The sequence below is a fragment of the Vanellus vanellus genome, assembly GCF_965231255.1.
Source record: "Vanellus vanellus genome assembly, chromosome: 1".
NCBI lineage: Eukaryota > Metazoa > Chordata > Aves > Charadriiformes > Charadriidae > Vanellus > Vanellus vanellus.
The window spans coordinates 33,346,392-33,363,404 of record NC_138905.1 but is presented as its reverse complement, the minus strand read 5'-3'; the positions used below and the strand labels follow the sequence as shown (position 1 = coordinate 33,363,404).

Below are 17,013 nucleotides of genomic sequence, written 5' to 3'. Positions count from 1 at the left end.
CTTTCCGTCTCACACATCTGCCTGTTGCTCTAATTATGTTGGATACAGCCTCCAAGGCTTGCAGTCCAGACAGCTATTAAAGAAAAACACAAAAGACTTCATGCCATAGTCAATTAAACAGGTGGTTAGGATCAGATAACACCAACATGTATTAATTCACACGCATGAATATGTAAAAAAATAATTATAAGACAGATAAGAATACCCTTCCAGATTTGCATACAGTTACTACAGTGAAAAGAGATATTGCTGCGGAAGCATATAACTTTGTAAGTATTTCAAAGCTAAATTATAACTTAGAGCATTGAAAATTATCTCCTTTAATCTATAAAGTAGATAACTCATTTCTCAAGTCTAAGTAGATTGTAAGACCCTGGCCTTACAACATTCATCATGTTTTGCCAAGACTTTTTCTGTCGCTATTTCTATGTTGGTGAAGCACTTCTATAACTTAACTGGTCAGTGTAAATCCAGCCATCACCCCAAGAGTCTTCACTGACACAAGACTGTACATTACAAGCACAGGACTTCAAGAGAAAAGCAATAAAAGGTCACTGAAGTAATTCCATTTCTGCAGCTGATGCATACCCAATAAATATATGCATTGTCTGGGGAAATGATTTCCATGAAACAGAAAGTTGAATTTTGTATAGCTTACATCACGTGGGTATCCACTGCCAGCAGATATATGCAAACAAAAAAACCCACAATATAGCATAGATCAAACCTGACTGAAGAAGAAAGCAAAACAGTTAAAGAACACTTTATAGTTCAAGCTCACATCGTATATTAATACGAGAGCAAGAGATTTTGCAATGCCTCCTTGTTCTCAAAGAGTTGTATTAAGCAAGGATTTGCTCTTAAGCTGTAGTATGCTGAATCTGTAAGAAAAATAGGTGAACTAACTATAAAGTTTATTTTATAATCCAAATCAGTGTAACTTGTGCGTAACAGCTTTTACCTTACTTTCCTTATTTACGTGGCTGAAAACGTATTGCTTGCCTCCCCCCTTAAGGACACTGGCAATCAGCTAATGCCTAGCACAGCAGTTCCAAAAGAGCTGCATAAGGGATAAGTACTTAGAATGACATAGCACAACTAAAACCTGATTTTTTCCCAACCTAATTATTTCCTTCAATCTCGCCTTCTCACAACAAAAAGTACCTTTCTTTCTTCCTTATTTTGTTTTTTTGTTTAGGCATTCCACTGCTTTTATTAAAAAGACCTCAAGAACCAAGCTAGTACACCATGCTACTTAGGGTGAATGCTACTTTTTAATAGGACCTGATTCACTTAGAACAATAGAATGCATTGTTTCTTTATTTCTCATTAAAGTATTTCACAACAATTTAGAGAAAATACTCCTGTGGAAGTGTTCATTTTAACCTCAGATACAATTCACAGGCAAGCAGTCTGTGATGTGAAAATGTTTTTGCTGCCACAGGACAGACAGAACAATACTGAATGTGTATTGTTCGTTACTGTTTATTAGCTTGTCCGTTTACCTAATTAGCAAGATTATGTAGCTGGTGCTCAGCCCACAAGATTTTTTTGGTGGGAAATTAAACAGCACCATTTAGAACATAAAACGGCGTTTACCAAATGATCTTGAGATGTGGCTCCCTCCCCAAGTAAACGCTATCATTCTTGCTACATCCTCGAGCAGCACTGCTTCCAAGTCAACTCTACTATTCATATTATCTTCCCAGCCCATCAGACACTTCACCACACTGTTTCCAAATCCACTCACAGCTTAGGAATCACTAAAGGATGGAGTTCAGTGCAAGTACAGGCTTGTCCAATTGATCTGTCGCTCCTAAAAACTGCTTCCCCATTTTTCTCCTTGCCGTTCCTTTTCTAGCACACTCGGTACTTGGGAAAATGACAATTTTAAATAGATACAAAACTCCCTTCCTCCTAAAATGAGACAGTGAATACAGAATAAAAAGGTTTGTCGGTGTCATCATCAGATACACAGCATCATCTGCACCTTCCTGCCAGATAAGGGAAACCTATCCTCTGCTGGAATGCAGAGCAATTCAACATGCTTCTTTCCTTAACAGCTGCATAAAGTATCTCCTTCCAACCAAGGAAAAAATCCAACTACAATGAGCAATCTGAAACCATGGTGAGAAGTAGTCGAAAATTTACCTTTGATGAGGGTACTGCTGTGGAGCCTGAAGGTGATGCATCCCTTGATGTTTTCAGTGACTGAATTGACGTCCTCTCTTTACCTACAATTAAGAAAAAATTAACTGTAAAATTATATTAAAGATATACATTGCAAATATAGTTATTGGCTTAGAAAAATTGCAATGAAATTCACTCAAGTCAGACATGAAATCTACACGGTCCACCATCTGATAAATACTGATAACACTTTCTTCTCTTTACACAGAGAGAAGAGATATAGCTATATTATTTCACATATTGAGGAAAATCCATTGTCCTTTTTTTTCAACATTCTCTGAAAGGGCGTATCAATACGATTTGGCGAGATGATGCGGTTTTCCTTTTTAATATTCCTGTAATAATATAAACAGGTGAAATATTAGACACCAGTCAATCACTCCAGGAAACCAGGCAGCAAAGGAACTGGTTTAGCAGGCCACAGTATGTTGAAAAGCCCTGCCATGGGAAACAGTCCTGTTTTGTATCAACCGCAGGCTAGATGCTCTTTGTATTATCACGTGTTTTTCTTTTAAGAGTTAAAATCAGCAAAATGTGCTAATCACAGCTGCTACTCACAGCCTGTGCATAGCTTTGCCACAGATGGGCTACAGGCAGCCAGCAGCAGCAGAACCGGCTGCAGTGTAAACTACTAGTTTTCAACCTGCGGTCCATGGATTACATCTAAGGGATCTGCAGAAGGTAAATACAAAAAGCAAATGTGTTGTCAGTAGGTCTAAATTAACTAAACTATTCTCACTCACTGGGAAATGGTTGACTGTTCACGAATGGAAAACAATATAGACTTACCTTGGTTTCCATTAAATTTGTATCAATACAACTAAGAAATGGATGAATTAAAAACGTTTATCAAATACTTAAGAAAATTGGGATATAAATTATTTTAGTAGAACAACAAACAAATACGGCTTTAATTTAATGAGTCGAAGCAATAAAGAGCAAACATGTCATCTTGCTCCTAATAACTGAGCTATGTTCTTTTTTTACTTGATGCCATAAAATAAGACTGCATCGTGTTGCATATTTTGAAATACCACTACCTACACAACAAATGTAAGGAAAAGTCTATGCAAAATGCATACTTTCAACAATAGGAAGTGTTTAAGAGGTATTTGGAGAGTTGGTGTTCTACTCTTTCCCCACATTTTCATACCATATGTATAGCGCAGACTTAATACAAAGCAAAGATCAAACACCTGCTCATCTCTGCACATTGTTAGAGGCAAGCGAGTTACTGCTATGATGCTGAAGGACTACCAATCCACCCAAAAGCATTCACAGCTACTCATGGGGCTTTTGAAAACGCTATTGAACATAGTTGGGGAAGTTACCCCGGCAAAAACAACATTCCAAATTGCACTTTAACTCTTGATTTGAAGATGATGCTAAATGGAGAGGATACTTAAATAAGGCTGCTTGCTACGTTTTTAAGAATTTCTAGCAGCCATAAAACAAAAGATGAATTGTGAATTACCTTTAACTAAAGAAGCTCTTTGGCAATGAAAAGAAATAGCAAAAAGGAAAACTTGTACAAAATTTAAAGTTCCTATAAATACAAAGTATATGACAAAATCAAAAACGTAAGGATAGAAATAATCATGCCTTTAATCTGTCGCACTCCCCAAAGCACAGAATCTCTCCCTTGACACCACCAAGTAACACAGAGGTATCCTGTGATACCTGCTTTTCAGCCCCATGGATAAGATACCTTCTTTAAAATTTACAGGCCACCCTAACTCTACCTCCTACATGCCTCCTTCATCACACTGCGTTCTTTTGAGATTATCTCAGTTGAGTGGATTATATGTATCTGCTTGAATAGACGAAATAAAGTGATGTAAATAATACAAAATTATTCAAAGCTAAGCAGAGAGCAAAAACACCATTTAATTTGGAGACATTATTAGGAGGCCATTTTTTCTGAAACATGAGGCTATTTTGAACCCACAAGCCCTACCTACACAACTGAACATGATGTTTCCCAAGCGCTACTCCTTACCTTCTTGCATCTCCTTGGCATACCGCTCTACAGAGCCCTTACTGACTGGCCCAGTGAAGGAATACCACCTTGCTTCTCTCCGTCTCCTCTCACCATGGCTGAATGCCTGTCTCTTCCCACAAGCCCTTTCTCTCCCTTTACCAAGCTTCTTTATGCCCCCAGTTTTATTTGTTCAAATCCTGTATTTATCCTGATTTATAAGGGCTGGAGAGCACGGGATATTCCTCCTTCAGTGGAAGTCATCAGGCCAAATTGATTCAGACAGCATAATTTTAAACACTATTATGATATTTAAAAAGATGCTGTATTTTAAGTTCTGCATGAAATAGTATATACTTCACATGTTGTAAATCCATTTAAGCACAGACTAAAATGTACTGCTGATATATGTCTCACTTTATGTTCCTTTTAAATATGCAATATATGAGCTTACCTAAGACAAATCACATTCAAACACAATTCTAAAAGTATTATTTGAGCTATTTATACTATCTGAACAGGGCATTTTAATTTAGTCATCTAGAGGAACAGTTTAGTAGCATTATTTTCCAGGGAACAGGCAGTTATAAAGAAATAGTGCAGCGTACAAGCCACCCAGTCTCTTAAAACTGCTTTAAAGGCGATGGGAGAAGTGTTTAACCATGCAATTGGAAAAAAAAAAAAAAAAAACAAAAGCCACAGACCTAAATGTACCCTCCTCTCTTGACCAGCATCTTTTCTGGCTTGTGAAGATGTCTGCTTCTACTTCGCTAACTCCACTGCTGTTTGAGTAATTCTGCCAATATATTGTAAATGTGATAGAAGTTGGCTCAAAATTTTAGGAAACCCGTGAAACATTCCAAACTTTTATAAGGTTTCTCACAACAATTTTTTCCTGTTCCTGGTAATTGTGATCTGCACATCTACAATGTTTCTACAAATTTAGTTGAATATCATAATTTTCTCTTCCTCTCCTACACTTACAGGAATTCATAGTCACTAAGTATTGTTACAAAATGTTAGAAGCACTACAATGATGAGGTAGAAAGATAATTTGTGTTCTACAAGGAGTGAAGTGATTCCTCAATATTTAAACAATGTTAACTAAACTGCACAAGATCTTTTTTGACAAGAAGCGCAAGCTAATGGTCCAGCATGCCACTCTGGAAACACACAATATGCCTATCAGTGAACAAAAAAAAGAACCTAATTTTTTAAAAGCTGCCAAAATGAACAGTAGGTTTGTATAGTTCATTAGAAAGCATTTGCAGAAAGAGATATCAAATCAGATTAATTTGCATAAGCTATACAAACAACAGTGGCTAAAATTGTAGTATACTAAAAAAGGCAATTTTGCCTTTTTTTTTTTTTTTCACAGATTACTTAAATAGGAAAACCTTAAATATTTTCAAAACAGATGGTTCATTAGATTTCTGGGAAAGGTTAACAGCCAAGCTTTTAAAAGGCAAGAACATACACAGTATAGACTTAACTGAGATACATTTCACATTTCCTTGAGGAAAATAAGATTTGAGAAAAATCTAACGACAAGATGAAATTGCTAAAAAACAACCAGCTTCAAACCCATAATAATACAGTTCTAAGAACATTTTCAGAAAATGTAAAAAGTAGCAGTATGTACTTTAATTTCTCCAATTTCTTTAATCTTTCTTTTCCCCTGCTTGCAGGAAGAAAAGTCTTCAGCTGCTATAGATGACAGCAAAGTTTCTTGTAAGGGAATCCAGTGAAGCACATGAAGAAGGAATAGAAAACAGTTGATGCTAAAAGGATATTAACATACGATACTAGAAAAAGCTGTGCAGCTGAAACTCCTACAGTCAGTCTAGAGCTGCTACTGACATAACACCCACAATCTCCCACATGAAACACATAAGGGAACAGAGAGTACAATGAAACAACCAAAGAGCAGACAACACATAATTGGTACAAACCATCTAGCTTTCTCATTGTAAAAGACAGCATGTACAGAAAAAGGACTTATACAGCGAGATGCAGTTTCACCTCACTAACCAGTTCTCATCATTAATCCAGCATTACCTTGCTGAGAAGAAATATTTCTTTTATGTAAAGATGACATACTTCTGCTATGCTGGGACTGGTGGAAAGGATAGGCTTTGCTTCTTTCAGGAGAGTAGCTCCTGCTGCTGACACTAGAGCCAGATCTGCTGTGCGGAGAATCCCTTCGGCTCCCTGGTGATTCCCTGAAGAAAGGAGAGTCCCTCTTATGAGGGGATCGCTCTCTCATATAATGAGGATAGAAGCTTTTTCTTCTGAAGCCATCTCTGACGTCCCTTTGAAGACAACAGAAAAATACAAGTTACTTGGTTATCCTTACAATGTTTGTGGAAAAGCACTAGATAATAAGATGGCAACATTTTATGTCTGGTAAACACAAATAGGTTAGCTGTCATCTGCAGAACACATCTGAAATCTTCAGCATTGTTACAGTACTAGGCAATGAATGAAAAACAAGTAGGAAAGCAGAAAAAAATTGTATATGTATGTATTTTTTTCAGATTTCATTCAACTACATTGCTAGAAGCTAACTCCTTTTTATTTCTCAATAATACAGCTAAAATATAAGAGACCTTCAAAAAATTGGGACTCTCACATTTTATTTCTTCAGATTCACTCCACACCCCACCAGGAAATTAAGCCTTAATTCACAGTAATGAAAGATGCATATACAAATATTGCTCACACTATTTGGCTGTTTTTCAACTCTATTTTTCTCTTAGCCCTATTTTCAGGGGACTATGTCCCTCATTTGATTTCGCACACCTTGCTACGGGAAATATCACTGAGGGATTTCAGTTTATATTCAGCATGGAAAAAAAGAAAACTGCAGCGTACCTATCCTCATACCTATGTATCAAGGTCAAACACTGAAGGAAAATATGAAGATTTATACCTACTAAAAGGTTTACGTCTTTCACAATATACAATATTAATTTTGAAATTTACTGTAAAATGCCACAGACACACTCAGTATTACATGAAATCCAATTGATTTGAAACCATAATCTAGTAAACACCAAAACCTTCTACTAAATTTATATATTGATACTCCAAACCATACCACAAATGTCCTGGCTACCTGCAAATTATATTAATATAGATATATATGTACAGGTCATAAAACCAGTATCAAATTGAACTTTTCCTAAGCTAACAAACATGCAAGCGAACACCTTCTGAATCTAAACTTGTGACATTTGCCTTGGTCGGAAGACACACAGAGGCACGACATTAAGAGAGACAAGTACTCCTCAGCTGCTCCACAGCATTGCTAAGCACAAATAAAGACTTCATAGCATTTACAGTAAGCCAGATTATACCTTATTTCACCGTTTTCCTCTCCTGTTTCTCATCAGAGTCCAATATTTTAAATAAGGGAGTGTCTCACAAAGATGAGCAAAGATCTGGTGGTCTCATTTAGCACAATGTGGCTATAGCTAATTTTATGTTGGCGGATAAAGTAAAAAAGCCCTCTAGTGTACAATTCCTATAGCACGTTACAGGCCCACATTTGTGACAGGCAACAAAGGACTTCAGTGTGCAAAAGGTGTTTTGAACTACTGAAACGACACAGGTAGCACCACAGCAATACAAACCCTATTACACTGATGAGCTTTACACAGTGCTAATTTACTTTTTGCATGGAAAGCATATCTGCATGACTGGTTCTGCTTCGGAGTGCTAACATCCCACAACCAACACTGAGATTACTCTGCAACAGAAAAATGATCAGGGTGGGGCCATAGCCAGTAAAAATACAGACAACCCTTCAACTTATTTCTGCAGTTCCAGATGGAATAAAGTGTCAGGAAAATAAAACAAGGTTTTATTTTGAAAATTTTCATACAAGACTGAAGTATGAATCAATAGCTCTCAGCCACCCTGGTTTTCAGTAAAACGCTAGTGAAGTAAAACCAGGTTTTAGAGACAAATAATTATTTCACTGTTAACAGACCACAGGCCTTTTATAGGTATCTTATCTCACAGAAAAGCTATTTTACACATCTGCATACCAAAACAGATATAAATAAGTCTGTGTAACACTGTTTTGTAACAAGTGTGTTAAAAATCAATATTCATTTCCTTTCTAAACACCTTTTCTTCTTCTGTTTATTGTGACATTTTCCTCTCCCCAAGCAAGCCGGCACAAAAAACAATTAAGGAATTGTTAAATAGTACTCTATCTAATAGCCTCTACACAGTAGCCATTGTATAGATACTTGCATCAAAGAATGAATAAGCCCAGAATACACAGAAGGAAAATCCTCCTGATTTCTTCAAAGGCCTAAGAGCAATATTCCCCCACTAGTCTTTAGGAAACGTATAGATTAACAGGAGACTTTCCAGAAGGAGACAATTGAAATTATCAGAGACTGAGACAACACGTTTAGCAAAGAAACACTCAAACTCCTCTGTCCACTTAAGTCTAGCAAAAAGAAATCTAAAGAAGCCAGGCACGTTCTCAAAGCTATGAGATGTAGTTGAACATGGGGAACTAACGCTTTATCTACATTACAGGTATGAACATTTCATGTAGCAATAGACTTAAAGCAGAAGTTCAGACTTTACGAATACTAGAAAGATTAGCTAAACACTGAACTACTTTGTCAAGTGTTTTTTTTTTTTAAATTTATTTAAGAACATATTGATCAAATATTTATCAGGAATGAGTTAGGTACAGCACACTTTTTCTTCAGTTTCGTCCTAATCTCTCTCTTTAAATAACCTTATTTATCTTTAAAGCACAAGCTTTCTGGCAGAGCAGTACACCACTTGTATGCCCAAAGCATGGTTTTATAAGCAAGTTATTAAAACCTAGTATACAGAGAAGTTTATTATGGAAATGTTTACAGAGCCCCAGCTACTGCACACATATAATAAATCCTATAGTATCCACAGAAGAATTTACAAAATATCATTGAAACACACTTATAAACAGGAAAACATTTAAAAGCCTCATTCTACAATAATATTGCACACAAAAAAGTAGAATCTCACTTTCAATTCTTAAATTTTCTTTTCATCACTCCATGTTAATTCTTAACTGGACCCTATCTCATACTGAACACTCAAGCCATTAACTATATTAAATCAGTTTTGGACAGCATAGCAAGAGCACAGCATTTCTGATGTTTTCCATCAGTGTAACAAACTACACTGAACAGAACAAAATAAGCATTGTTTTACTTTTTTCCCTCCCTGAAATACTTAAGCTAACATACACCTGCAATTTGGTAATGAAGGCCCCAATTCAGCAAAGCAGTTAAGCACATGCTTCAGATTCCAACACGTACTCAAAAAGTTTATTGAGCAGGGACAATATTTAATAGAGATGCAAAATTCTGTGCTCCGCTGTAACTTTAAAATAGAATGACTGCTCTTAATAACAAATACAGGATTAATCCCTTTTATATAGAATCCCTCTTATCTTTATGCTTTGTAGTCACATCTCACACTTAGTTGTGAAAGCACAAATCAGTCCTCTCAGCAGGATTGCAACAGGAAGTATTTGCATTTTTAACCTCCACGAAAACTTAACCATTAAATTCTCACTAAAGCTGATAATCTTGGGTGAGCTCCTGAAATTTTATAAGTAAACAGCCATACCCTGATATATCATCCACCAAGGGTGGCTGAGGGAAGAGCACAAGCCTGAGAGCTATTTCGGTTAACCATCAGTTGCAGTTTCCTGGAAGAAAAACCACAATACTGAATAGGCAAAGGTATGGCTTTCTGCATAGCAGGAGACCAAAGGAATACAACACGGGAGATTTTCCGTTGCCAAAGGATCAGAGACACCACCTTTCCCAAGCTACCACTACCACACTGAGTACTTCTGGTCTCACCCCTCCCTGCCATTTTAAGCCCAGAAAACCATTCAGCAGCAATGCTGTGGGAAAGTGAGGGCTACTGGAAGCCTTCTAGTTTACAAAAGGGAGTGGTACAGCTCAAGCTATGTGAAACAAAGACTAACACAAACTAATGTGTCAGTTTCATAATTTAAGAGTACACAGAGGCAGAATTCAATCCCTAGCTAGATGCGAAATGCCTGGAATGGAGGTGTACTTGGGTACATGGAAGCACATCACACGCTACACGGGAAAAAGTTTTGTTTGTAAGAGGAATCTTAGTTTGCTCTCATTGAATTCATGCTACTGGGCAACTGCACAATAATTCATGCTTACTGTTCTCTTGTACTTCTACATCCCAATACAGACACCTATCTATTCAATTAAAACATTAATCAATCATGTGGTCCAGCCATAGAGGACACATCTCACACATCTGACACCGCGCTGAAGAGACTGGCAACTCAACAGAATATCGCTGGGGAGCAGAAACTGCAGGTTCTTTCAGTAACTCACAGGTGAGTGCAGTCTATCACCCAGATAAAAAGTCAATAGAGAAGCGTATGTGACCCTTTCCATCTCAGAAAGATTATTGTTAGTGTCAGAGGGGTTAGATATTCCATTTATAGGCTTGGGCTTGATTACTAACCTTGCCTAAAAGTAACTCACACTATTCTAAAAATAAATTGAAGAAGTTATACATGTATCTCCCAAGACACTAGGCTTCAATGCAAAAAGATGAAACAGACAAGATTTGAACTGTGCTTTTTAACTCAATACACTTTCTGTCTCATAATACAGAAGCAAGGGGAAGGGGGAGGAAGAGTGAAACAAAAATAAAAAAACCCTCTTGACCTTCCTTGTCAGGACGCTGCAGGGGATAGCAGAGCTACCAAAGTGATTCAGATGATGTGGAAACATTTAATAGAATATACTACACCCCTGACCTCTAAGTTTCATAGAAGATGTGCTCTGTTAAACATCCAAAAAGCAAACACAAAGAATTAAGAACACCTCTACTTTTAACATCTTCAAAGTATACGTAGGTGGTGGAAGATTCCAGCCACCATCCCCTCTCCCAGAACTCACTCCTTTTCTTTCCAAAGTACACAGTACATGTTTGTACAACAAACCAGCAATTTACTTTAGTTCTGCTTTAGAGACATATTATAATCTCTTCTAATTGTCCAAAGATCTTTACGCTGATTTATCATAAGTTAAAACAATACAATGAATTACACTATTGTAGATGTAAGTAATTGCATCTGGTTCCATTGGCTTTCATTTGAACATTTGAAATTACAACATATTTCTTATGACAACTGGGTTTTAAGCAAGTAACTGCAGTACTTGTGATATTTGCATTTGCTTTAAATGAAATTAACATAATTAGGTCTAGTCAATGTAATCTTATTAACAGCTTTTTGCATGAAGGCAAAAGGAAACAGACATTGCAACACAGTGGTAAATCTCATGTAGAAAAGGATAACTAGATATACCAAATGTACAATAAAAAAATAAAAATATATAAACGCTTCACGAATTTTATGTTGCATGTGGTACTACTGAAGTCATCATATGCAAACACCAAAAGTCCATACTGGTGCCACTTGTCCACCTGTCAATATGAAAGCTACTAAACTCATCTGCCCCCCACCTCGGGATGTCATAACAGATGAAGGAATGAAAACTAAGACAACTTGTATATTATAGCAACATTAGAGAGAAATACCCCTATGTCCTTTAACTAAATGGTAAAGCTATGCACTTCAACTGAAACTGGAAATCAGGTTACACTCATTTTTACCCTTAGTAAAGAGCACCCTCTTTTCTACTGTCATCGATAATGTACTTTTATTAAACTTGCTGGAAGATAAGACCACACTATAAAAGTATATTTTAACTCAAACTCTCTTTCTATTATCTGACAGAGAGAAACTATGCTCAAGCACACAGACAGGGACAGAGGAATAAGAAATAAATAAAGAGCTGGAGTCCAGAAAAACACAGATTTAAGTTCCAAAGAATTAAGAGCAAACAGCTTTATACAACCGAATGCAGAATAAAGACAAAATATGTTAATTAGACAAATCAAGAGCAAATTAGAGAAAATAACTGCATTCAAATGCATGTGGTCTTGGCTTATTTTTTAAAATGAGGGCTTAGTAAGGTCCCGGTATTTCTCTACAATAGAAAATAAATCATAGGTCTAAAGTTCCAGAGTGCATATTTGCTTAAAGTGATGGACCAGGTCACAATTCCTATTAACAGCTACAACAATTCAACAGCACAGAATTTCACTAATAAAAATATTTACTGACAGACACTACCATTGCCCAGATTCTATACTCTTGACTTTCTGAGCAGCATATCAACCCAGAACAGTCAAGCAGTTCAGATAACTAGCTCAAGGAATAAACTTCTCGATGTAGTAGCAACTGAATCAATTCCTAAACAGATTTAATTAAAAATGGAAACCATTCAAATCCTGTATCTCAATATACAAGCTTAAAATTGGAAGGAAGACAGGAAGCAAGATACAGTATCTTCACATAGATTTTTTTTTTTCCTGATACTATAACAGATCAGAGAAACTGGTTATCATCACTGCTTCTAGAAAAAGTTCTAATGAGAAAGACGTTGCTATGTAGGTGCTTGCACATCTCCTGTCATCCTGCTGCAGGCACTGAGACCAGCACATGGGAAAGAACCTTAAAAAGTTTCCCTGTGGTAGCAAAGTGCGTGGGGTTGATAGGGTGGGAGATGGAAAAAATTCCCAAATACTACCCAAAGCAAGAATAAAGGTATTGAGAACAAGCATTTGTGGACAGTAACATACTACAAAACACAGGTAAACAGTTCGAAGAAAATTTTTAAAGAATTTTTTTTTTTTTTTTTAAGAAGATCTTGTAAATCAGTTTGGAAAATGATGCAAGACTGCAGAGAAAAATATATGCTGTTTAGAGCCACACAACTTTATATTGCCAAATTTCTAAACAAAACAAAGTTTTGGGGGAGTTTGAGTTTGGGGGTTTTTTTTGTGGGTTTGGTGGGGTTCTTTGTTTTGTTGGTTTTGGGAGGGTGCTGTTGTTCTGGGGGTTTGTGGGGTTTTTTTGTTTGTTTGGGATTTTCTTGGGGTTCTTTTGGGTTCTTTTGGGTTTTTTTTGGTTTTTTGGTTTTGTTTTTTTTTTACTTCACAGTCAGTGCTTGCCAAGCAATTCAATGTAGGCAAGCATCTGTCTAATATACATACACACTAAGTACTTGACAGAAAGAAGGAAATATTTTTGCACTATATTTTTAGGGGCATAAGTTAATTTTACGTTCAGCAAGCCAGTACTCTTTTTCCCAAAGGTTATATTTAAAATTCTTAAATAGTAGAACCCAGAAACCATGAAATATCTGCTAAAGGAACTCTTAAGGCTTTCCATCAGTATGCTGCAGAATGCCATTAGTTCATTGACACTTAACTGAAAGCAACAAGTAATGTACTACTGTAGTGTAGACCAATTTCATCAGCTCTTGTGGTTGACTTTCTAACACTATCAATAAAAAGCTGCAAAAGGAAAGAGCAAGTTGTGGAACAGGGTTGTAAGCAGTAATACATCAGTAATACTAACAAACAATACCCTTATTATATTTAGTTTTCTTCTCTTTCCAAATCCCTTAAAGAGATCTATAAATCAGAAAAACACTCAATTTTTCTCACCAAATCACGATGGTTTTATTCTTAAATTAAAGTGAAATTTGAAGCAATTAGGTCAAATAGGTATCATTTGGTTATGCCCCAAAGTTTTGCAATAGTGGTATGGACTTCTGCATAGCAAATTTAAATAAAAGTTAGGAAACTACCTCTGCTTTTGGATTTCTCAAGACAAAAGACCTTACATGTCTATGAAGAAAAAATATTATTGTACATAAAGGTTTTTTTTCTTCATTTGATCTCATTCCTTCCTGTCAAGCACGTAGTTTGTTCAAAATCAGAAAGCTCCAAGTTAAAACAGACATTTCCTCTTATAAATTATTCAGTCATGTAGCTTTATCTCCCCCCTCCCCCCCCCCGTTTGCTTTTTCCTTTCACTTTGATTACAGTTTACAGTCACTACAATATACATTGCTATCTCTTGCCTTTTTTTTTTTAGGCCTTTTCCTATATATTACAACTAGCATATACTTGAACATATTTAACACAAAGACAAGCCATGCTACTTGGGTAAATTCCTTATCAAAAATCCTCTTGCAACTACTTTACACCTTCAGTTCTTTCAGTGATTTAGTAGGAGTTAACTTCAGAGCATAGTTCCACGACAAGTCACACTTATTTAAACTGGTGCTGCTAAAATCCTGATCTTCTCAACCTTCCTTGAATCCATATTCCCACTCCATGCCTAACCTGGCATTGGCATTTTCTCTCAGGCAACCAAACTGGTAGATAATTTTTTAATTGACTGTGGTGGGTTAGCATGCAGGACCAGCTCATTGAACAGTACAAACACCTGAAGCAGTACCAGGGTGAGGTAAGGACTGGAACAGCACCGGCTTAGTTACGTTTAAACTGCTGTGAAAATAGATTTTTACTGTAGAAAGATCAGTCTCCTTACTGCATTCATGACTTCTGTTTATTCATGATAAATAAAATAGGTCCCTTGGCAGAATTTTAGAGCAGTTAAAGTTAGCATCAGTAAGACTCAGAAGTAATGCATTTTTTTTCCTAAAAATAATAGACATATATATCTAAGCAACACTGAAAACACAATATGCTGGCTGTGAGTAATAAATGTAGATTCAAAGCTAAATTTTTAAACAGAATACTGTTTAACAGAGACAAGTTTTAGTAAGGGAAAAAAAAATTAACGGTAGCTGAAGAGTCTGTGAAGAAGATAATTCACTGCTTGTCACTTCAATCTCCTCTGTTAACATAATCCATTGTCTTACTTAGATAATCCTTATATAAAATTCTTCCAAAAATGCATCAAGTAAGATAAAAATTGTAGAACACATACTGAGTTTACTATCTCATCAAATGTGAGCTGATTTGTCTCTCTACTCCGCTCTGGCAAGACCCCACCTGGGGTACTGCATCCAGCTCTGGAGCCCTCAGAACAGGAAAGACATGGAATACGTCAGTCCAGAGGAGGGCCACAAAATAATCAGAGGGTTGGAGCACCTCTCTTACAAAGACAGGCTGACAGAGTTGGGATTGTTCAGCTTGGAGAAGAGAAGGGTCCAGGGGAGACCTTATTGCTGCCTTCCAATACTTAAAGGGGGCTTATAAGAAAGATGGGGACAGACTTTTTAGCAGGGCCTGTTGCGATAGGACAAGGGGTAATGGCTTTAACCTAAAAGAAGGTAGATTTAAAGTAGACATAAGGAAGAAATTTTTTTACAATGAGGATGGTGAAACACTGGCACAGGTTGCCCAGAGAGGTGGAAGATGCCCCATCCCTGGAAACACTCAAGGCCAGGCTAGATGGGGCTCTGAGCAACCTGATCTAGTTGAAGATGTCCCTTGGCAGGGGTTGGGCTAGATGACCTTTAAAGGTCCCTTCCAACCCAAACTATTCTATGATTCTGTAAGTCACACTAAAATTCCTTTTCCATTCTACTTCCAAATTGTATAAACAGGGTCTCAAACATAATTTTCAAAAATAATTAGGCATGCTAGACTAGGTAAGGTAGGACTTCATTCAACACAATGCAACTTCTAAAAGTCAGATTTCAGAAGAGACAGACATTCCTACAGCTGGCTGTCACAACATTGTTGTGTGTCATGGCACCAATACTCAGTTCCACTTAGACAAAAACATTTGTTATCAACTCACAAACTAATACTACACAGCTTCATATACAAGAGAAAGAACCTTGTATGGTTATGCAAATATATTATCACAAATAAGTGTCAAGACTAACATTAAGAATAATTTATTAGTATGCAAAAATAGCATCACCTTTTAAAAATAATACCAATGGCATGAAATCATGGAATTGCTTTATTGATCAACTTTTCCTCAAACGTAGATCATAACACACTCAAATGCAGCAATAGGTGGAATGGTTCATCAAAAAAACTTCTCTTTGCAGCAAAATGCTGAACAAAAAGACGTCTATACTGTCAATAACACCAAACTTTTTCCTCTCTACTGAAATCTACAGCATATTTTGTCAATTAAGGGGGAGGGGGAAAAGCAACTTGCATTCATATAAAGAAACAACATCTAAGCAAAGCTGATCCTAGTATTCCCACCCTCTCTCAATGGGAATTAAATTCCCTGAAATGTTTAGTATATTCAAAACATAACAAACAAGTCCTTGGAACTGAACGGATGAAGCCTTTATCTTCCTAAGGGAAATTATGTGCAAGTCCTGTGTGACAATACTCCCCATCCTGAGAAAGCCATGACTACATTCGTTAAGCAAATTCATTGGCTGGCCGCTGAGACGATTTAGGCAGATGCCATCTTAACAGTAGCTGTCTGGACTCGAAGAGAGACACCCTTCTCTTCCCCTCCCCCCTGTCTCTCAATACCTAGCTGGTTTTCAACATATTTATTAGGAAATCTTTCCAGAATAATCAAGTGTTATCCATGGGAGTTTGCCTCATTGTTTCCCAATACAGCATTAACTTGCTAGTGCGATACCATCTACCACCTGATTATAACGCTAGCTATAAAGCTGGACCAGCCAAGCTTGCTTTTTGAAGTCTTCTTTAAAGTGAGGTGTTAGCCAAGATCTTCAGCATACAGGTACATAATCTTATCTTTAAGCATACACTGTAAACAAAGGATGTTCTTACAGTTTATTAGCATTATGTAAACATCATTGATAAGAAGAAAATAATAATTTGCCCAAAATGTGACTTAGTTTTAAGCAACAAATCAATGTTATTACAAAAGTTAACTGAGTTTGCACACACTACTGAATTTTTCCTTACATGTATATCATAACATACTAATAGCT

At 36.7% G+C, this 17,013-nt stretch overlaps 1 protein-coding gene across 6 annotated transcripts in view; it reads right to left on the bottom strand.

The window, feature by feature from the left end:
- Positions 1-17,013, bottom strand: part of PPHLN1 (periphilin 1) — a 73,064-nt gene that overhangs the window by 35,294 nt on the left and 20,757 nt on the right. For 4 of the 6 annotated variants that reach the window (XM_082489562.1, XM_082489564.1, XM_082489567.1 and 1 more), the window contains exons 6-7: positions 6,227-6,480; positions 2,152-2,234 (exon numbers count right to left, since the gene is read on the bottom strand). In XM_082489562.1, the coding sequence (XP_082345688.1) occupies positions 2,152-2,234; positions 6,227-6,480 (337 nt within the window). The remainder of the gene's footprint in view (positions 1-2,151; positions 2,235-6,226; positions 6,481-17,013) is intronic. The other 2 variants (XM_082489565.1, XM_082489566.1) reach the window with 1 other exon arrangement.